General features: G+C 35.1%; 1 protein-coding gene across 3 annotated transcripts in view; it reads right to left on the reverse strand.

Moving 5' to 3' along the window:
- APPL1 (adaptor protein, phosphotyrosine interacting with PH domain and leucine zipper 1) overlaps positions 1-24,329 on the reverse strand; it is a 39,985-nt gene that overhangs the window by 10,137 nt on the left and 5,519 nt on the right. For 2 of the 3 annotated variants that reach the window (XM_060203070.1, XM_060203069.1), the window contains exons 2-15: positions 24,206-24,304; positions 22,961-23,020; positions 22,122-22,193; positions 16,942-17,029; positions 14,758-14,799; positions 13,878-13,936; positions 11,986-12,132; positions 11,210-11,292; positions 9,277-9,435; positions 8,415-8,603; positions 5,735-5,777; positions 4,546-4,602; positions 2,455-2,546; positions 1,221-1,403 (exon numbers count right to left, since the gene is read on the reverse strand). In XM_060203070.1, the coding sequence (XP_060059053.1) occupies positions 1,221-1,403; positions 2,455-2,546; positions 4,546-4,602; positions 5,735-5,777; positions 8,415-8,603; positions 9,277-9,435; positions 11,210-11,292; positions 11,986-12,132; positions 13,878-13,936; positions 14,758-14,799; positions 16,942-17,029; positions 22,122-22,193; positions 22,961-23,020; positions 24,206-24,304 (1,373 nt within the window). The remainder of the gene's footprint in view (positions 1-1,220; positions 1,404-2,454; positions 2,547-4,545; positions 4,603-5,734; positions 5,778-8,414; positions 8,604-9,276; positions 9,436-11,209; positions 11,293-11,985; positions 12,133-13,877; positions 13,937-14,757; positions 14,800-16,941; positions 17,030-22,121; positions 22,194-22,960; positions 23,021-24,205; positions 24,305-24,329) is intronic. The other variant, XM_060203071.1, reaches the window with a different exon arrangement.

The raw sequence follows: 24,329 nt of genomic DNA on the forward strand, positions 1-24,329 counted from the left end.
TATTGTTGTAGTTATTATTGTTGTTGTCGTTGTTGGATAGGACAGAGAGAAATGGAGAGAGATGGGGAAGACAGTGAGGAGGAGAGAAAGATAGACATCTGCAGATCTGCTTCACCGCCTGTGAAGCGACTCCCCTGCAGGTGGGGAGCCGGGGTTCGAACCGGGATCCTTATGCCGGTCCTTGTGCTTTGCGCCACCTGCGCTTAACCTGCTGCGCTGACTCCCCGTACTTAAATAATTTTCTTTGTCATGTTTCCTTCATTCATGGCCAAAGAAAAATTTTAACTGCTTTGACATAAATAATACTCATTGTATAAATAAAGGATAGCATATAGTACAGAAATAATATTTTAGTATTTTTCTGGATATGTCTTATTCAGATACAAGATATTATCTAAAAAGCTATGGTACACTCAAAAATATTTTAAATATTGTCATGACACAGAGCTAGCAACTTGTTTTCTTCAGTTTTAGGAACAAACACCTATCAAATAAATATCGTTAACAATTCAGAATTAAATTTTTTTTTTTTTTTTACTTATTTTTATTTTCTTGGATAGAGACAGAGAAATCAAGAAGGAGAGGGGAAATAGAGATACCTGCAGCACTACCTCACTGTTTGTGCAGCTTTCCTCCTTGGAGAGGGAAACTTAAGGCTTGAGCTTGGATCCCCCCCCTTTTTTTTCTTGGCCTCCAGGGTTATTGCTGGGGCTAGGTGCCTGCACTACGAATCCACTGCTCCTGGTGGCCATCTTTTTTCCATTGTTGTTGTTGCTGTTATTGCTGTTTTCTGCTGTTGTTATTGGATAGAACAGAGAGAAACTGAGAGAAGAGGGGAAGACAGAGAAGGGGAGAGAAAGATAGAATCCTGCAGATCTGCTTTACCACTTATGAAGCGCCCCCCACCCCCCTGCACATGGGGAGCTGGGGGTGGAACCTGGATCACTGCGCCCATCCTTGCACTTTGTAATATTTGTGCTTAACATGGTGTGCCAGCACCCAGCCCCCAGAATTAATTTTTTTTTAATTAAATGACCTTAACTCCTCTGAGGCAGAAAAAAAAAGCTGCATAATTATTTTCCAACTACCGAAAAAAATCAATCAAAGAAAGTACAATATAGCTCAAATTTATGGTATGTGAAAGCAATTCTCAACTACAGAAATGGAATCACATACTATACAAGTCACAACATACTATCTCTATGATGGTCACTACCAACCTGCCTCCCTGTCCAGAGGCTTTTGCCTGGCCAGGCTGATCTTCACACACAGGAGAAATTATATCAAACTGTATTGGGGTGTCTGGGGCAACGAGAGAATCTAGAGAGAGAGCAGCCAAATTTGTAGATTCAGATCCCAGGGATCCTGAACTGCTGGTTCGAGCTGCTGGTGGCCGAGATTGTCTAAGCACAAAAGAAAAGAAATTGCTACATTTAGATATATATATAATTTTTCAATAACAAAATATAAGAAAAGAAAGATAAGATTTCAAAATTCATTAAGAGTAGAACAACTTTTGCAATTCCTCTCCTGGGAATATATCCTAAGGAACCCAACATACCCATCCAAAAAGATCTGTGTACACATATGTTCTTAGCAGCAGAATTTGTAATAGCCAAAACCTGGATGCAACCCAGGTGTCCAACAACAGATGAGTGGCTGAGCAAGTTGTGAGATATATATATATATATATATATATATATATATATATATATATATATATATATATATATATATATACATACATACAATGGAATACTACTCAGCTGTTAAAAAACGGTGATTTCACTGTTTTCAGCATATCTTGGATGGACTTTGAAAAATTCATGTGAAGTGAAAAAAGTCAGAAACAGAAGGATAATATGGGATGATATCACTCTCAGGCAGAAGTTGAAAAACAAGATCAGAAGAGAAAGCACAAGTAGAACCTGAACTGGAATTGGCATATTGCACCAAAGTAAGACTCTGGAGTGGGGGGTGGGGGGGGAGAGAATACAGATCCACGAAGGATGACAGAGGACCTAGTGGGGGATGTATTGTTATATGGAAAACTGGGAAATGTTATGCATGTACAAATTATTGTATTTACTGTCGAATGTAAAACACTAATTCCCCAATAAAGAAATTTTTAAAAAAGAGTAGTACAATTTTTAATAAACACAACCCCACAAGTTATAGCCACTTAGTTAGCAAAAGGCTTCTTTCCAATTATTAAATTCAAAATGATAAACTACCTCAATATACACACTAACCAATTTTGGAATCATTCATTTAGCACACTTGCTGATAAATATTCCAACCTAAAAAAACCCTTTCTGTACTATATGCACTCAACCAGGTGCACCACCACCCAGTCCCAAAAACCCCTTTCTCTAGGAACTATTGTATGCTAGTATTAAGTAACTGTCAAAAACCCATAGAGTTCTTTAAATATCCCACAGTCTGGTAACTCACCCTGCTGGCCGCAGGCTCTCATGTCTCTGCTGAAAAGATGGGGAAGGAGTAACAGCTTCCAAGGCTGACTGATTCACTCGTGCTGCAATTTCCTATTTTTAAAAAGAGGTCTAGTATTAGAACAAGAAAAAAGTCTACTATTAGTAGAACAAGCAAATTAAAGTTTGAATATAACTTTCTAGATTGCCAGAATGTTCTTGTTACATTTAAGATATAAATTAGAGTTACTAAATTATTTCCACATTCTCTTAATATTAAAATGCATAATTAGCATCATTAATATGCACTTTCCATTTAGTACCTATAGCTCTGGGGAAAAATCTGTAATACTGTGTTCTCTTTAAATTTTTAACTATAAGATTTTTTTAATTAAGGTTGTATTGCTAGTACATGTACGGTGGCTGGCATAGTGGACACAGTGCAATTGTTAAAGAAAAAACTTTATAAAAAGTAGGAAACAGGGAGTCGGGCTGTAGCGCAGCGGGTTAAGCGCAGGTGGCGCAAAGCACAAGGACCGGCATAAGGATCCCGGTTCAAACCCCGGCTCCCCACCTGCAGGGTAGTCGCTTCACAAGCGGTGAAGCAGGTCTGCAGGTGTCTATCTTTCTCTCCTCCTCTCTGTCTTCCCCTCCTCTCTCCATTTCTCTCTGTCCTATCCAACAACGACAACAACAATAATAACTACAACAATAAAACAACAAGGGCAACAAAAGGGAATAAATAAATAAAATAAAATATATAAAAAAAGAAAAATCATTAAAAAAAAAAAGTAGGAAACAATCACAAAATATTAAAGTTTATATAAATATATATGTTTAATATATATGTTACCATATGGTACTTAGTCTATAAAGCAGTAATGGTGCTGAAGTTTTTATAATTTTCAAAAATACATTTATGCTCAGAACACCTATATATATCCATTAATTCATAGAGTTATCCTGTGTATTTTCAGACCAAATTTTACAAGTAAGAAAGGCCCATAACTTAAATTTTAATTATTTGTACTTTTTTTTTTAACTCTTATTTACTTATTTTTATGAAAAAGAGAGACCAGAGTGGTGCTCTGTCATACACCTGCAGGAACCAAACCTAGGACCTCACATATGCAAGTTGGACACTTCACTGCTAAGCCAATTCCCTGGCCCCAGAATGTTGCCTCTTTCTACAGAAACTAGCTTTGATCCGCCTTCACTGAAACCATCAGCCCTAGCACTGCCCTGAGAGGAACTAGGATTCACAGCAGAAGCTGGACTTACAAGACTGACAGGTCAGACAGTTCTGTCCCAACTATACTGCAGTATGGACCCACCTGACTCCTTTCAAAGTTCTTTAAATGTTGGCTTCTGCCTAGATATTTGGACTTCACCTATAGCTTTGCCCACACTGCTAATTCATCTACTCAAAGCATAATTAATAAGACTTAAGAGTTCAGACTACTTCACTACAGATGTACTGAATGAATTATAATATTTATTTTAACAAGATCCCCAGGCAATCTGTATTCACAGTTCAGTTTATTATTCTCCAATAAGAACTTTTTTTTTTAACTTCAAGCACACTTCTAAATTCATAAGCATACTATTTCAAAATTTGTGTTTGTCTTTATTCTTACCTGCAAAACTTCAAGTTTCCACCATCCCTACACTTTTCTCTGAAACTAAAGTTCACACTGATCTTAACATTTTCAAATTTTAAGTTTACAGTAATCATCATGTACTTTCAACTACATACTATTATCTCTGAAATGTTCAAAATTTTAGTTTGTCATCTTATATATAAAGGTTCCTGGGGACAAAGTAATGGCTTGTTTTTCTTCATCTCCCTTCTCCATGGTGTTTAACACAGAACTAAAAACAAGGTTGATTGCCTATAACTAGTTATTGGTTTTCTATTCTCAGACCTTTAAAAATAATTCTTCTAAGAAAACCCAATATTCATGATAAGCGTGATAATATTAGACCTGCCTATTCACAGCTGAATAAAAAGGCTATAGAACTTAAAATTTTGTGAGTTAATTAGTAAAAGTGACATACACCACAGAACTATTCAAATTTGTCAGTCTGAAAAAATAACATAAAATAAAATTACCTCTGGATTTTCATTTAAATATATTTGTTTAGATATGTTGTTTATTGTACAGATCCACTGCAAGAAGAAAAATTAGAAAAATGTGATTAACAATTCTTCTATAATGCTTCTCTTCTAAACAAGGGTGCTTAATATTTAACTGAAGTAGAAGTAGTAATAAATAATCTTTCTCATAAGGTAATATTTGAGAATGTAAAAGAACATTTACCAAATTTATCATTTTAAAATCCCAAATTTATCTCATACAACACAGCAACAATGTTAAATTATAACTTAGTAGCCTAAATTTGTCTTTTCATATCACTTTTCCCCCTAATTCCCATAAACAAAAGAATATGGACTCATATTATGATTAACATCATTGCAAAAAAGTATTAAATATATTTCTGAAGATTAAATTTCACATACTTTCCATTTGTCACATTTATAAACAACCTGAAAAACACTCTGCTCCATAGGTTTTGCTTCACTTTTAAGTGAAAAGTTTGTTAAACTCTACAGAGAGCCCTTCTCTGAACACAAGGAGAATACCTATTCTTTTTCCATAATATGTAAATCAAGATAGATCTCTGCCTATATTTTAAACCTTACCTTTTACATAAAACTCTGTATAAAGATGAAATAACTAGAAAATCAAGCTACAATATATTTTTATTGAAGAATCTTTCTCAAGACAAAACTTTTGAACTGTAAGTTCTTAGTAGTAACTTACCTTCCATATCTGGTGTACTAAAAGTAAAAATGGTGCTAAGAATAAAAGGCTTGTGAGGAAGAACAGATATTCCCAAATTTTTGTTTTTCTGTCTTTCATTTCCCTCCAAAGTTTTAGTTGTTTTCTTCCATGCTACATAGGCTGCCACTATGTTCTTAATGCAGTAAATACAGTCTCAGAGGAATGGTGAGAGGAGGGAATAAATTAAACTGCTACCTCATGATAGTATCAGTCTGCCAGAAGCAACAGTCACAAGGTCATTTCTGAATTTGAGCCATGAAAATGACAGTAGAAATGATCTCTATGGTCTTTCCTTATTGGGTCAGCTATGAAATTCTTAACAAGATCTTTAAAAAAAGAAAAAGTTCAATTAACCAGGATTTTCCAAAACCTATAGCTCCTACATAAATGTATGTTTTGTCATGAGAAAGATATTTATTAAATGTTTCTGGAGAAATTAACTAGATAAAATTTTACCTCTTCATGGTCTTTTTTACTGTCTGCTTGCAAGATTGAAGATCTAAAAAAGAAAAGACTTGATTTTCAATTTTTTAAAGTACTTTGAAAATAATCTGACAAAAAATTATTATCTTTAAAGACACCTCTAAACATAAACATAAATATACAGATAATACACACAAATCAGTATATTACACACACACACACACACACACAATCTTAGGAAAATGAAACCACCAGATTTTAACAACTCCTAGCTTCAGCTAACAAAATACCTGTCACACATAAAAAGATGCTGGTTTACAGACAACAAATATAAAGATACAATGCAACTAATACAGGGCATTTCAACTTTGGGACACGTATATTTTAAAATATGAATCAATACTTCTCTAATAGTAAGCAGTTATTCTACTTCTTTGTTGATTATTTCTCATTGAATAGGGCTAAATGAAAAATGTCAGGGAGTCGGGCTGTAGTGCAGTGGGCTAAACGCAGGTGGCGCAAAGCACAAGGACCGGCATAAGGATCCCGGTTCAAACCCCGGCTCCCCACCTGCAGGGGCGTTGCTTCATAGGCGGTGAAGCAGGTCTGCAGGTGTCTTATCTTTCTCTCCTCCTCTCTGTCTTCCCCTCCCTCTCTCCATTTCTCTCTGTCCTATCCAACAATGACAACAACAATAATAACTACAACAATAAAACAACAATGGCAACAAAAGGGAATAAATAAATAAAATAAATATTAAAAAAATTTTTTAAAAAAAATGTCAGTATATTAGTCTCTGGGAGATGGGTATTTGGCATCTCCTTGAATTTTAAGAGAAAAAACACCTTTTACTCATTTTGAATCACATTAGTAATTGGAAATGTTACGCACCAATAAAAAAAAAAACTGAGGATAAAAAAATCATATGTACTTGGAGTGACGTTAATAATTTGGTAATTCTCTTGTAATTCTCACAATAAAAATTAGAACAATTTTTAAGATTTAATAATTCTGATAAATGAGTATAAGGAAATTCAACACACAGCATGATACTAGTATAGATACTAGAAATCACTATGTTTTTTTAAATTTATTTTTATTTATTAATGAGAAAGGAGGAGAGACAGAAAGAACCAGATATCACTCTGGTACATGTGCTGCTGGGGATTGAACTCGGGACCTCATGCTTGAGATTCCAATGCTTTCCACTGCGCCACCTCCCAGACCATGAAATTACTGTTTTTAAAATGGATGTTTGGGAGTCGAGTGGTAGTGCAGCGGGTTAAGCGCAAGTGGCGCAAAGCACAAGGACAAGCATAAGGATCCCGGTTCGAGCCCTTGGCTCCCCACCTGCAGGGGAGTCGCTTCACAGGTGGTGAAGCAGGTCTGCAGGTGTCTGTCTTTCTCTCCCCGTCTTTCCCTCCTCTCTCCGTTTCTCTCTGTCCTATCTAACAATGATGACATCAATAACAACAACAATAAAACAAGGGCAACAAAAGGGAATAAATAAAATATAAAAAATACTTAAAAAAAGGTATGTTTATAGAAGGAGTGAGTCAAATTATCTTAATGTACATAAATACAGAGAGAAAATAATATTTAGGGACCTCCTTCCCCACTTGCTGCTTAACAATAAAACTGAAATCAATTATTTATTTTATGGAGTAGGGGCTTCACGTGTGTGATTCCACTGCTCCCAGGTTGTCTTTTTCATTCTTCTTTATTTCCAATAGGAAGGGGGGAGAGAGAGAACAACAACAAGGAAGACACCACACTACACTATTTGTGGAGGCCACATGTGGTCCAAGGGCTTAAATCTAGGTCCTCAAATATGGTAAAATGTGCACTGAGCTATCTACTAACCCAAAAATATTGTTTTAACTAAGTGGGGGAAAAAGTTGTTGAAACTTAAGTATGTATCATTAGAAAAAAAATTAATGTGTGTATCTGTAAGTGGATTATGAAAGTTTTTTTTAGTAAGTTGATACAAATCCAAATTGCATAGTATCTTCTCAACTATTAAAAAATGAACTAAGAATAACAACTGGATAATAACAGACTAACAATTATTGTTTCCAGTTAGTGAAATTATCATTTTAAATATTTTTTATGTTTTCCTGTCCTTTCCAGAATTTTTTTCTAAACCCTATTCAGGATTTTCACTTATAAAATCATAAAAGTTATTTTAGTCATAGAAATTTAAATATCAACGTAAGTAGATTAAATAATTTAATGAGAAATATTTAACATTTTTAAATAACATCATTAGTATCTACACTGTAGTTAGACTGCATGATAGGTTTCTTCTACTCTTCACAGCCATTTACAAAGTAGGGATTATAATTTTCTTAGCCCATTTTACATGTTGAAAGACAGGTGTAACTTTTATAAGGTCTCACGGTAAGTAATAGATCCAGATATGAAGTGTCTAACCCCAAGTCTAGGGCTTTATCCACTTACTTGAGCTGCTTTCCCCATACCATGAAAAATATTCACTGACATCTCAACATGAAATGGCAGGTCTTTACTATAAGACCATGTTTTGACAGCCTCAAAATAAAATATTTAGACAAGTCATAGAAGAAAAATCAACACACTTCTACAAAATTAAAAAGAAAATTATCTTAATACAAAACAAGCCTAATATATCTATAAATTAAAAGGGAATTATCCTAAATTTCAGCAGATTTTATTAACAGCAAAAAGTACTAACTTTTTTCCATCAAAAGAGGTGATCTGAAAACAGTATCGCCTGTCTTCACAGTCCACAGCCATCACTGAACAGTTGTCTATGTCCATGGCCAGGCCTCCTGCTACATCCCCACGAGCCTGACTCATTAAGTTTCCACCCTGTGTGAAGTAAAACTGTCTGTCCCAGGTAGATGACACCAAGCCTGTTTTACTAAATGGAGAAAGTACATTCACTCTTTAATAAAGACACACCTGAAATCTCATCATAAGACAGAAACAAGATAATGAACATCACAAAAAACCAGGTTGCAAAAAGACACCAAGGCACCTAGAAAATACAAATATCAGTTTTTCAGTCTTTCAAAGGAATTCATGCATGCTGACCCACTTGTGTGAGTGAATGTATACATAAAATATTTCCAAAGCAAGACTGGAAATTATCAAATTGCAACTGTTATGATACTTCACAGAATACAATTCAAATTCCAAGGGAATAAATTCAAATGAAGAATTTATTTTACTCCTAGGGCTAACCTACATTAACCTATTTTTAAGTAATAACTAAGATTTGATGCAATAGTATAATTACATAGAAAATACCACATATTATACTTGATGTCATTCACATGTTACACTATTTAAACACACACTGATTTTACTTTTAAAAATAATTCTAGATTATCCAATAAGTGTTTAACTAGAACTTTTTAAAAAAAATTATTCAACTGGTTAAAAGTTCACATAAATACTAACACTATTAACTAAAAAGATTCAGCCTCTGATAAAAATCAAAACAATTTAGCAGACATTATTAGCAATGCATTTACTTGGTGGTATTACTTTAGATGATGCACTATATGTAGAAATAAAAGTAGTTTTCTTACTTCCTAGCATTAAGGTATCCAGCCTTTCGGGTTAAGTTTCGATTAACAGGGAATTTCGTGGGATCTGGGTCAGGCACATATAAGGGGTCGCTGGCTAGTTCCAGATCCTCTATTGTCTGTTGCATGGTCTCCACATCATTGTCCATTTCCCTGCGAACACTAACACATACACACAAAGATTATTTAGTACCAATCACAAAAGCAAACTCCTTATTAATGTATATTGATATATTTGTTTTGCCTATATTTTCTTAAAGATAACAGTAGTAGTACAGGTGGTTCACAGGAACATGTCTAGAGCTTTGAAACTAGTATTAGAAATTAGTAATTTAGTATTAGAAATAAAACTAAATCCAAAAACTAAGCCATAGTCAGCTCTGCCTTTTGGTGGTGCTGGAGATTGAACTTGGTACCTTTGGTATCTTAGGTATGAAAGACTTTTTGTATAACCATTATGCTATCTCCCCAGCCCTCAGAAGAAATTTTCAAATTGCTCTGTTGTGTACATTTAAACAGTTATTTTCTCTTTTTTAAATATGTCTTTTTATTTATTTTTATTAGATAGAGACAGAGATGAATTGAGGGGGAGGGGAGATAGAGATGGAGACAGATAGACACCTGCAGCCCTGCTTCACCACTCATGAAGCTTTCCCCCTGCAAGTGGGGACCAGGGGCTTGAACCCAGGTCCTTGCGCACTGCAGTGTGTGCGCTTAACCAGGTGTACCACCGCCTGGCCCCATCTTGTTTGTTTTTTAATGTTTGGTTATTTAATATGAGAGAGTAAAAAGAAAAGAAAATCAGAGCATCACTCTAGCATATGCAGTGTCAGGGACTAAACTCAGGACCTCAAACATATAATTCCTACACTATTACATATAATTCCTACACTATTACATATAATTCCTACACTATTAACTGACTGGCCACCATCTGTTAAAAAAAAATTAGCAGCCCTGAAGGCAGCACAATAGATAGGGCATTAGACACTCAAGCATGGTTGTCCAGGGTTCAATCTGGCACTGCATGTGCTAAAGTGATGCAGTGGTTCTCTCTCCATTGCCATTCATAAATAAGTAAATCTGGGGGCCTAGAGGTAGCATGCCCAGTTAAGCACACACATTACGATGTACCACCACTAGGTTTAAGCCCTGGACCCCACCTGCAGGGGAGAAGCTTTACCAGCAGTGGGACAGTGCTACAGGTCTATCCTCTCTCCCCCTCCATAATAGTACTCCAACTTTTTTTTTTAATATTTATTTTATTTATTTATTCCCTTTTGTTGCCCTTGTTGTTTTATTGTTGTAGTTATTATTGTTGTTGTCGTTGTTGGATAGGGCAGAGAGAAATGGAGAGAGGAGGGGAAGACAGAGAGGAGGAGAGAAAGATAGACACCTGCAGACCTGCTTCACCGCCTGTGAAGTGACTCCCCTGCAGGTGGGGAGCCGGGGTTTAAACCGGGATCCTTATGCCGGTCCTTGTGCTTTGCGCCACCTGCGCTTAACCCGCTGCGCTACAGCCCGACTCCCGTACTCCAACTTTTGAACCTGATTAAAATTGCTTTCTCTCTCTAAATTTCCAATGGCTTGAAAAGAAAGGTTTATTTTGTAATTTCCTATCCATTCTGAACATCTCAGATAACTGTGAGAACAATTCACTTACAGGTAATTACAATTATTATTATGTTCAGACAAAAAACCCACTTTGAAATCAACATGTTATTAGAACTGATATTGCTATGAAATAAATTTACATTCAGATTCTGTGGAAAAGATGAAAAAACCAAGAAACATCCACAAGTCACAGACGAAAACACTTGCACAGCAGAGAAAATAATCCATTAGGAAACTAAATGATAAATACTTTTAAACTATAAAAGTTAGTTGTTACTTATCATTCATATAATCTTATTTTCAATTTTAAGGAGACACTTACTTCTGCACACTTGTTCCTATATTGGTTAAAAATTCTTCCAATTGTTCATTGAGATTTTCAGAACCCATCTTAAAGAAACTGATCTGAGAGGGCAAAAGAGAGTGGGAAAAGGAAGATAAACAAAACAAACACACACAAACAAAATACTTAAAAAGTCAACCATATGAACAATCCTTTAAGATACATCATCAAGCAAAAAACTAAAGATTATCCACTGGACACAGAACCACTGACTTACATTCTACTATATATTCGCACCTTCTAACCTGCAATAGTATATTCCAAGACATCCAGTGGATGCTATGGATCTTACCAAATTTTGTATGTGTTCTTTTCTATACATATACGCCTATAACAGTTTAATTTGTGAATTAGCACAGCGTTATATTGACAATAATAATAAATAGAATAATTATAGCACTATACTGTAATAAATATTTTATTAGTATGGTCTTCCTGAAAGTATCTCATTGTATGTAGTATTTTCAGAGTAAAGCTGATAACATAGAACTGTAATCATAGGAATAGTAAACTACTGAACATCTTTTTACGTATCAATACATACATTTCTCTCAACATCTGATTTTTAGGAGAGTCATCTTGTATCAGATGCTTAATGGTTACAGAACAGTCACTGACACATGGGGACATTTTTAATTCTTGAACATAGACACAAATAAGCATTGTGACCCTTTGTAATACACCTATATATTCAACATAATTAGCAAACAAAATTTATATGAGTTAGATCCAAAAAAAAAAAAAATAGTATTCACCTGAGCTTGCATGTACCCAAGGAGAGGCTCTAACAATGCTATTTTCTTTTTGTACTGAAGAGTATTTAATGCACAAAAATAATGCATCATGGTCTGGTGTTGTTTTTTCCTGGAAGTGTAGACATCTTCTATTACTTCATATTTTACCTTTGAATAAAAATATTTTTTAAATCACTATTTACCTAATTTATATTATCTTTAGTAGTGATTATTGGGAATAGCACAATAACTATATTTAGCATAGCAAAGGAAATATATAACTGGAATAAAGGCAGATAATTGTTTGGTATTAGCTTGGTCTTTTGTCTTTGACCTTGGTCGGTTCATAACATACCATGTGCTTTCACAAAGACTGTTCTGGGAATGCTATCTCCCTGACCCCAAGCTAGTGAGATCTTCTCCAATGCAGATGTCACCTTCCAGTTCACTAGAGTTAACTGCTAATCTCTCTCTGCTCTGTGGAGATTTTGTTAAGACTTGTATCATTTAACTCAGTATTAACCTATGTATTCTCTTTGCCCTTAAACTCTAGCATCTAGTTTAGTCATATGCCTTCACACAGGAAACCATTCACTAAATAGTCAATATCCTTGAAGTCAGGAGTGGAGTTTACTTGCATTGCTCACCCTATTATTACATGTTCCTTTGTTGACATATTAGTGCTCAATAAAATGTTTTAAAGGTTCACTTATGTATAAGAGAAAGAGAGTGAGAGCAAGAACATCATCTGGTGCATGTGGTGTCAGGGAATCAACTTGGGACCTTGCATTTGTAAGTTCCAGTCTCCATCACTATGCCAGCTCCCTGGTTGCTACAGGTATAGAAGATGCGTGTGCACGTGCGCGCGTGTGTGTGTGTGTGTGTGTGTGCGTGTGCGTGTGTGTGCTGATTTCTGGCTTATGGTAGTCACAGGTGTAAGGTAGAATACTGCTCGTCTCTGGCTTATGGTAGTACTAGGGATTGAACCTGGGACCTTTGGTGCCATAGGCATGAAAGTCTTTGTATTTCCACTATGTTATCTCCCCAGCCTGGGCAATAAATTTAAATGAAATGACACTAGTTAATATTTTCAGAAATACTTGGAACTGCAAAAGGCTTTGTAAAATAAGCCAAAATTCAAATTCAGAGTTTTTACTACTTCTCTAAGGCAATGTAATAAAGTAATACAGATCTCAAAATGTATATACTTTTATCATTACACCATCAAGTTATAGTTGAATTAAAATTAGAAATGGAAAGCAGATTTTTTAGGGCACCTTAAATGAGGACCACTCCCTTTATTGTGTTCTCTGTAAATAAGGGGTCCTGATAATAATAGCATTTCATATTATATAGGCGGCAATTCAACCTTTTAACTACCAGAACTCAAGAAACATTTCTGAATACTTATTATAGATATTCATTTACAGAATAATTCAATGTTATCAAAGTATAAAATTAAAAAAATAAAATGTTATATAATGTATATCAATTATATTTTGGAATAGGCAGGCTTACTTATAAAATATCAGCAAAAAATATTTTGTTTAAAGAGATAATTATTGTGGTCCAGGAGGTGGCGCAGTGGCTAAAGCACTAGACTCTAGACGCATGAGGTCCTGAGTTCAATCCCTGGCAGCACATGTACTGAGTGATGTCTGGTTCTTTCTTTCACTCTCCTATCTTTCTCATTAATAAATTAAAAAAATATTTTTAAAAATAAATAAATAAAGTGATAATTATTATCTAATACTTAACAATTATCAGAAATGTTTAGAAACACAAGAAAAGAATAAGCAGGACAATATTGAAAAATACGCAAAGTAACTGCTACCTATTATTTTTAAATGGGGCTGTGACACTTTATGAACTGCTACTAATTATAATATTGAAGTAATAAGTGTGTATCAGACCTTATCATTTTCTCTTTTTTTTGATAACCGGCTGTATCTATTAATTGCAGCATCATGATCTGTAAAATGGAAATCAATATTAATAATAATACAACAGTACTTTTTAAAACCTATGTTTTAAGTGTCCTTCATACGTGCATCATTCAACAACTGTACTCAAGCAAAAATAAGAATTCCTTTTTTAAAACTGTTTTTTAATTTTTATTTTTTTTACTATATTTATTTATAAGACAGAGACAGCCAGAAATCGAGAAGGAAGGGGGAGCATAGATATGGAAAAAGACAGCCAAAAATCAAGAGGGAAGGGGGAAACAGAGAGGGAGAGAGACAGAAAGACACTTTTAGCCCTGCTTCACTTCTTGCAAAGCTTTCTCCCTCAAAGGGACTGAGGACTCAAACCTTGGTCCCTGTGCACTGTAACATGTGCACTCAACCAGGTGCACTCAACCAGGTATACCACCACTCAGCCCCAGAATTCCTTATAAGCTTCCCCATGACCAAATTTCCTCTAAAATATAAAGTTGGTAAACATTAATATTCTTTCAAATCTTTCTTGTAGCAGTGCAATTTAAATATAATACTGCTTTAAATAATACTTATATTTTTAATTAGGTTAACTTTTTCAATTATTACAGAATATGGTCATAAAGTTATATTCATAAAGAAATTCAATGTTACAGGTGGAGGTAAATAGCCTAGTGGTTATGCAAAGAGACTCTCATGCCTGAGGCTCCAACATCCTAAATTCAATCCCCTGCACCGCCATAAGCCAGAGTTGAACAGTGCTCTGGTTTAAAAAAAAAAATTAAAAATTAAATTAAAATAAAATAAAGGAATTCACTGTTACAAAAGATAAGTGTGTAAAGTACTCAAGACTTACCATTACTAGCAATCTGAAACACTTCTTTTAACGTCAATATTTCTGAAAAAGATCAAGAATAATTTCAGGTTAGCATACTTTTAAAAGTCTTAAATTTCATTTAGAAAACAGTAATTGCCACTTAAGATATATAGTTCCAAAACTTTTTTTTTTTTTTTTTTTGCCTTCAGGATTATCACTGGGGCTCGAAGCCAGCACCACGAATCCACTGCTCCTGTGTCCATTTTTTCCATTTTATTGGATAGGACAATGAGAAATGAGAGAGGAGAAGGAAGAGAGGGAAGAAAAAAGATCTGCAGATCTGCTTAACCGCTTGTGAAGCAAGCCCTTCTGCAAGTGGAGAGCTTCATACTATGTGAGCTAAACCGGTACACCACTGACTGTCCCCTCCCCCAAAAAATCATATTTCATAATTCAACATTTCAAAATAAAAGCTGTTACTTTACCTAGTATATAAGTCATTGATATCATTAGCAAGTTATACCACCAGGGAGTCCACTTACCAAAAATAAGTAATATGACACAAAATAAAATTTAAAGTTACTGCAAATTCTAATATATGCAATACTACATTATCATAAAATATATTATTAATGAGTTTATGACATTTAATCTAATTCCATCTCTAGAATACATTTGTCTTTCATATATCATTTAAATATTTTATATTCAATAATATATAAATTCAATGTTTTATTCTAGTGCACAATTTGTAAATAAGCCTGTATGATTCCCTGAAACTGTAAAGAGAAAGCAGAGGCAATTCTGTAAAACTCATTTTAGGGCCAGGCAATGATGTACCTGATTGAGCACACATATCACCATGTATAAGGACTGGAGTTTGAGCCCCCACTCTCTACCTGCAGGGGGAACACTTCATGAGTGGTGAAGCAAGTCTGCATGTGTTAGTCTTCCTCTACACCTCTCTATCTCTACCCCTTTTCAATTTCTCTCTGTCCTGTCAAATAAAAATATAAAAAAAAGGAAAAAAAAAATAGCTGCTGGGAGCAGGGGATTCATAGTGCAGGCACTGAGCCCCAGCAATAACCCTGATGGCAAAGTAAAATAAAATAAAACTTTGGTTTTATCAACTAATCCTACTGAGAAAAAAAAGATGACAAAAAACTACTATGTCATAGGTTACCCCTACTTATTGACACACCAGCCCATAAACACACTCCTATCTATATGCCACTGTCCAAATTGAAGACTCACTTGACTCTCACAACTTCCTTAACACATTTTCCCAGATATAAAATCCATTTTATTTCATTCTCCCAAAACAAAAGGATTGTGCCTTTCTCCTTCTTAAAGACATTATTAGTTTCTTTTACTTAGAAACCTCTTTTAGCAAGATCTAAATTTATTCCTTTTAGATATCAGACATGTTAGATCTTTAGGAAGATCTAATCTGTTTATAGGTTTATTTCCTAACATGCTCCAACACATCCAACATTGTAGCCAAGTCGAATTTCTTGTCCTCCCCAAAACAAGCCATGTATGTCTGTACCCCATTTATCTTCTCTCTAATCCCTCCAAAAACTAAAACTTTTTCTGGCAAATTCCTCTTCACTGTTCAAAATTTAAGTCACATCCTTAGTGAAAAATTTTAGACACCCTCCTCTGAGCCCTAGAATACCTATCACACTCTTGAATTAAGAGTATCTGTTAATTTTTTTTTTGCCTTGATAGTTATCACTGGGGCTAGGTGCTCCTGGCATCATTTTTTTGTTGTTGTTTTACTGGATAGGACAGAGAGAAATCAAGAGAGGAGGGGGAGATAAAGAGGGATAGAGAAAGACACCTGCAGACCTGCTTAACCAGCTGTGAAGCATCCCCCCTTTAGTTGGGGAGCCAGAGGCCCAAATCTGGATCCTTGCATGGGACCTTGCATTTTGTACTAGGTACACTGAACTGGGTATGCCACTGCCTGGCCTCCATTTATTCATTCTCTTCTTTAGGTTTTCCTGAGTCATGTTATCCATATCAGTATTCCTCAGTATCTAGTTTAACATCTAGCAGAAACTCCTATAAATATTAATGACTAATTAAAAGTGGCACAAGTTGCAGTCAGAAAATGGTTAAGGTTTAGAATAATCAATGCACTTTTTTTTTTTTGAGTAATGCACATTTTAAAAGCACTCATCTTCTAACAGCTGATGAGAAATAAAATAAAGTCAATACCTTTCAGATCTCTTTCTTTAAACTGGGTTATGGGAAACATCATGGCATCAGCAAGTTGCGTTGAAAGTACTGCATGACAAGAACTAAGCTAATAAAAGAAAGACCCAAAAAGTCAAAGAACTAGCTAGACATTTATTCAATATCCTATAAATTAAACAAGGTCTAATGAATAGGCATTGATATATGCATTAATGTATGTAATGTTACATGAATTAACTAAAAACAATACTATATATTATAAAAAGTTATCTTAAAATTTCCATTTAGAACTCTTAGAAAAAAATAAGATAACCTTGGATTTAACAATGGTTTCTTAGCTATTACACCAAAATCACAAGCAACAAAAAATTGAGTTTCATCAAAACTAAAAACTTTTGTGCACTAGATGATACTATCAAAAAAGTAAAAAAAAATAACCTTAGAGAGAATGACAGTCATATATATTTAAAAAAGACTTGTATCTAGAATAAAGAACTCAAGCTTAGTAATAAAAGATAAGTAACCTAATTTTAAAAGTAGACAAAGATCTGAACAGATGCTTCTTCAAAGATATACAAATGGCAAATAAACAGAAAAAATATGCTCAACTATCATTAGATATCAGGAAAAGGCCTATAAAATTACAATTCATACTACGTCATCTAGCTACTTGAATAGCTATAATATAAAGTAGCAATGTGGGTAAGGGAATGGAAAAATTAGAAAACTCTTACATTATCAGCAGGAGTGTAAAATTATACAAAAGCTATGGAAAACAACTTGATGGTTACTCAAGAAGTTAAACATAAAATTACCATGTAACTGAATAATCATACTCCTGGAAATACATCAAAAAGAACTCAAAACTGGTATTCAAAACTAAAACTGGGGCCAAGTGGTGGTACACCTGGTTGAGCATACGTTACAATGCGCAAGGACCCAGGTTCAAGTCCCTGGTCCCCACCTGGAGGAGGAAAGCTTCACAAGTGGTAAAGCAGTGTTGCAGGTGTCTCTCTGTCTCTCTTCCTCTCTATCCCCCCCTTCCCTCTTGATTTCTGGCTGTCCCTATCCAATAAATAAATAAAGATAATTAAAAAAAAAAGAAAAAGAAAACTGAGGGGCCAGGTAGCTCAGTAGTAGAGCACATGCCTCTCATGTGTAGTCACTGAGTTTGATCCCTGGCAGCATATTCATTCTCTTTTTCTCTCACACACACCTAAATGGTAATGGTAATGGTAATGGTAATGGTAATGGTAATGGTAATGGTAATGGTAATGGTGGCAGCGGCGGCGGTGGTGGTAGTGGTGGTAGTAGTAAAAGAACCTGTATGTGATTGTTCACAGAAGTACTATTAATATTAGCCATATGATAGAAGCAATTCAATTGCCCACCAAATCATTTATGGACAAATGTTATGTTCATACAGTGGAATTTTAGTCAGTCAAAATAAATGAAGTATGATACATGCTTTTATGTCTATAAATGCCAATAATAAGTCAACAAAGATACACAAAACTTCATGTATTATATCAATCTATTTACATGAAGCATCCAAAATAGGCAAGTTCATAGAGACAGAAGTGCTACCAAGTGTAGAGAGGAGAAATGGTCAGTGAATGCTTAACAGACACAGGATGACCCCTGGGATGATAATGAAAATGTTCTAGAACATCAGTGGTAATGACTGAACAACATTGTGAATAGACTACATATCACTCATGGTAAATTTTGTGGGATAATTTATTTAACCTCAATAAAAAAAAAATCATTTCCTAAACATATGTTGGATATTATTTTGTGGTAATGTCATTCAAATATTTAAAAATAAATTACTGCTTAGTGGTGAGACTAGAAAAAAACACTAAATAATCTAGTGGCTCCTGTAAAAAGAAAGTTTTTATTATAATAGTAGAGACTAGTATGGACTATTAAGCCTCTGTTACCACATTTCTTCACCTACCTCCTAGTATTTTTTAATACTATTTGTTTTAATCTTGGGTTAAAGAAATTAAGGGTTGGTCATATGTATTCTGGATGGAAATGAATGGTAAAATGTTGCTGAACAGCAAAAAAAGGGAAACTATAAAGAGGACAGTTGTTGTTAACAATTTAACTCCTCTCTCCCTGCCCATATTATACAGCACAATGAAAGAATGAGTTTACAAGAACTGTTGAACTAATAGAGAACATGGTTATTCCTGGAAAATAATTTGTTTTAAATCAATTAAGAAATGGGCAGGGGTAGATAGCACAATGGTTATGCAAATAGACTCTCATGCCTGAGGCTCCAAAGTCCCAGGTTCAATCCCCTGCCCTACCACCATAAACCAGAGCTGAGCAGTGCTCTGCTTAAAAAAAAAAAAAAAATCAATTAAGAAAGTATTCTTTTCATAAGATAGTCACCAAGATGTTGAAATAAGGTCCTTATTTAAATAGTAATCTTTGGACTAACACAGCCTGTGTATTATTCATCCAGCCAGCATCACAGCTATACATGGAAAAACAAGATAGAAACTGACTTCCCACAGCAGGTATAGAAAGGCCAGCAGCAGTGGGACACATAGAAAAAAGGAAAAAAAAAGAAACAAAGAAAAAGCTTTCTTCAAGAAGATAAAAGCTCCACCATTCCCCAAAATCTAGAAATAGACCAGGTCCCATGAGATAGGGCAGATGTACACATGTATACATAAATTAGGGCAAAATATATACCTGAAAGCAAAAGTGCATAATAGTCTGCAGTGAGTCAATAAATGAAGCAAGCAAGTACAAAGACACCTTAAAGTACCTAATGAAATAGTTCCTACTTAGATCTAGATACCCTCCTCACCTACTTCCTATACCTCAGTCACTCCAAAGCTAACCTTATCAAAGTAAGGACTACAAAAGCTGAATAAGGACAAGAGACTGGCATACTTTAATGATGACTCTTTCGTCACTATCAGGCCACCCCAACACCTGGGGCTCTAGTCAGGGAGTCCAGGTATTCCCACACAAATATGATGAGCCTAGACCTCAAATAGATCCCTCTCTCCATTATCACTGGTCATCTCCATCAGGAACAACATAATGGACCCCTTTAGGGGCCCCCATAGGACCTTGCCCTAAATGTGGATCAACAATGGTAGAGAATGTTCCATCCTCTGAAGGCGGGTTAGATAACATACTTTATCTACCACCTGAGGAAGATGGGTCCTGAAATTGGTGCAACTCAGAATGTTCCTACTCATGACCACAGAATGCAAGTTCAGACCTACAGGGATGTAGAGGTTACATAGGCTCCTAGCTCCTATGCTGAATATAGGCCCCGGGATCAAATCGATGGGGTTTACAGTCATCAATATTTATATACTTTTCCCATATTTGGGAGCTACTCTCTTCCCTGATCCAGCTTCCTAGCCCTTTTTCCAGCCATGACATCATCTCCCCAGACAATAACCTGGGTCCACCTGCATATCAGATGTCAGGCTCAGGCAAAAACTAATAAAGTCATGGACCCTTTGGAATATATCTAAAATAGATCTACTAGCTATTTCCAAAATGGAGACCCCAAATATCTGCATTATTCCAGCCTTTAGGTTCATGATTAGTCAACAATTTGTATTGCTTTAACTCTTTTTCAGCCACCAGGTTCCAGATGCTAACATGATGCAAACCAGACTTCCCTGGAGAGATGACCCCACCAATGTGTTCTGGAACTCCACTCCCTCAGAGCCCTGCCCCACTAGGGAAAGACAGAAACAGGTTGGGAGTATGGATGGACCTGTCAATGCCCAGGTTCAGCAGGGAAGCGATTACAGAAGCCAGACCTTCCACCTTCTGTACCCCATAGTGGCCCTGGTACCATACTCCCACAGGGCTAAAGAATAGAAAAGCTATTCTTAATAGGGGAGGGGATGGGATATGGAGCTCTGGTGGTGGGAATTGTACCCCTCTTATCCTATGGTCTTGTCAGTGTTTCCATTTTATAAATAAATTAATTAAAAAGAATAGGAAAGCTATCAGGAGAGGGGAGGGGATACAGAGTTCTGGTGGTGGGAACTGTGTGGAGTTGTACCCCTCTTATTCTATGGTTTTGTCAATATTTCCTTTTTATAAATAAAAAATATATAAATAAATAAATTAATGTCCACTACACAAAAACATACCATCAGTGGAAAAGACCTATAAGGTATAGGACTCTGGTCTGCTGAGTGGGGGCAATATGAAATGGGAATTGAAGAACTATAAGGGTGACAACTCACCAGAAGCTAGCAGGAGCTCAGAGTAGACATAACCATATTAGAATTTAGTTCCCACAGACTCTGGGGGCAGATTCTGAAAGGATCTATCTACTCCCTAGCTTGCTGGATACTGATCGATCCCTAAATTTACAGCCCTACCAGAAACATGTGGAAATGAGAATAGTGAACTGGTAAAAGGTTACAGAAGTCAGGACAAGGTCACTTACTGAAGCTCTGGGACACACCACCTAGAACTCAATTTCCATAGCAACAGACCCTGAGGGTGAATTTCTAACTTGCAGCTTGCAGATCCTATCCCCAGCTAACCCCAGAGTTCCACAGAATTATCACAACCTACTACTGCTGTCCCATGCACAGCCACCTAATGATCACTGAACACTGACAACCCCAACCTTCAGGTTGTTCTCCAGTTTCACACACAGACCTCTGAGCCCGGGTCCTCATAGAGAAGGGAACAAAAATGAGAAGACACGAAATTACCTGCATTATTGGACCAAGGCTAGAAGAAAACACCAAATCCAACAGAACTATGTTAATCTCCTAAAGTGGACATCAAAACCATAGTTCTAAGAATGCTCACCAAGATGAAACATTCTATAGAAGAAAACTTCAACAGAGAATAGTATGAGAGAAGCTTTAATAGAAATCAGAAGAGCTGCAAGGATGGAGGGGATCTAGTTATGGATCCTGGTGAAGGGATACTGGTACTCTGGTGGTGGGTGTGTATCACACATAGAAGAGATATGAACTACGTTCCTAAAATAGTTATAGTCTTGTAAAACTAAAGTTACCAAAGGCCCAATATAATATATATATGTATATATGTGTATACACATATATATATATTGAGTCTTTATATACTAGAGCTTTAACTATACAGTCATGATGATGACATTTCCCAATAAAGGTTAAACAACTTCACTTAATTAAAAGATTTTATGCAGTAAAATAATCACTAACCTCATCGATAACTTTTGAAAACTGCTGCAAAGTAGAGCTCATAACTTCATCATCTCCTCCTAATGGAAACCGCTAAAAAACAAGAAGAGGTAAGGTAAAGATCCAGTGTTGTATGTCTCTTGTGAATGCATTAAAATTCACATTTTTAAATAATTTCAAAAAACTTCCAAAATTCTGAATAAGCTATAAAAGTCATTTAAAGGAAGTAAGTGTAATCCACATAATTAACATATATCAACTAAAATATTGGCTAAGCAACCAATTAATATGGTATATGGGAATATACACTGTACTGAAAGTTCAAAGACTGGCGTTTATGGGGCAGAAGAGAGCACAGTCAGTAGAACACATGACTTGCTGGTTCTACAGCCCTGATTCTGAGCCACAGTACCACACAGAATACCATAATAGCTAACACCACGAAAGCTCCATGAATGATTGGGTAGGGCTATGGTGCCTCTCTATATATGTCTCTCCCTCACAACAATCTGCCCATCTTTCTCTAAAAAAATTAAAGAATGACAAATTTGGACTTGGAAGCCACTTAGTGGTACTGTATAGATACTAGCTCCTGAATGCATTTCAGTAGCTCCTGAATGCTACTTTAAAAAAAAAAAAAAGTATTCAGCCAATAACTGTCTGTGTAATTTTGAGTAAACCTCAGTTTCATTTGTAAAATTAGATATAAATTATAATAGAATTTGAATGCCATATCAAAATTACTCTTTGTGAAAAAATATGTTTTAGGATGCTTAATAAGAAACACTATTTATCTATATACATAGTGTGTCACTGCATATTTTAAACTGTGCTGCTTTTAAAACTTTTATATACGATACCTGTTTTTCATATTCTTTTAAAAGTTTTGAAGTCAGGTGTGTTGCTGCACTTAATTCATTCTATGGGAATAGATGAGCACACAAATTATTAAGACAATACTACTTAATAAGAAAAAAGTATCCAGGCCACTTTTATTTATCACATACAACATACTGTACAATATGTTCTCTAAACTTCTCACTATGTCACTGGAAAGAGGGCTACCATTAAAGCATTGTAAAGGAAACTTCAAACCGTGATGTGGATGCTATCAAGTAATTCAATAGAGCTTCATTTATGTTTTTAAGTAATAAAAAACAAATCATTAAATACCATTAAAGCTTTAAATCTTGAAATAAAGTATATATATTAACAAAATCTTGAGATTCTAAGTTGATTATTAGTTCTTTCTATACCTATATGCTCCTAGCAGACCATATCAACATACAGCCAAAACATGAACTCATGTATCAGCAATAATTGAATACAAAAATATTTTACTCTTTTCAGTGTTGGATACAATGGCAGAAATAACTTTTCTTGTAAAAATTAATAAAGTATCTTTATTATTAGATCAAACCTTGAGAAAAGTATCCAGGAAAAAATAACTATCATAGTAACTCTAGTACATAATGAAGATATGAATACAGAAAGAGAGAAGGGAAAAAAATTAAACTTGAACATTTAATTAATCCCAAAGAGAGCAGATAACAGAACCCATGTTAATGTTAAGGCTTATAATTAAGTTAGATAAACATGGCTTTGACTCCTATACCTAGTCAACAACAAAAAAAACCTAGTCATATCTTTCTTAAATTCATCTTTGGCTACTTCACTACTACATCTAGGTTTTAATATTATCTCCTAATTAGTTAAAGGTAAAGCACTTTCAAATTCTATATTCCAAAAGGGGAGGTTATCTATAAAATTAAAAGCATAACCAGGAACAATACTGGTAATAATATGGGATTTTTAGTCAAATCTTTGGTAAAGATCATTAATCATTAAGTTTCAATAAGAAATTCTAGGGTTTGGGACAGAGAGGCAGATAATTTAATCTTCATCACTTTTGCTGTGCTACAAACTATGTACTAATAATTGAAATGTGACTCTGTAATACAAAATACTTAAATGTTCATTAAACCATCCAACAAACATTACTTTGAGTCCAAAACAGGGCTAGGAACTAGTAAACAATACAAATACTATTTCTGTCCTTAAAGCCTTACTTTTTAAAAGCAGTGAAATAGCCCTTGGCTCTTTACCTGTGCATCATAAATCCGATGCATAGCTTGATACAATTGGTTCATATAGTTGGAAATAGCTGTAGCATCTTCTTCAAATACACCCAGTAGAGATCTTGTCTATATGAAATAAAAGCAAATGGTT

Source organism: Erinaceus europaeus, chromosome 12 (assembly GCF_950295315.1).
Source record: "Erinaceus europaeus chromosome 12, mEriEur2.1, whole genome shotgun sequence".
Classification (NCBI taxonomy): Eukaryota; Metazoa; Chordata; class Mammalia; order Eulipotyphla; family Erinaceidae; genus Erinaceus; species Erinaceus europaeus.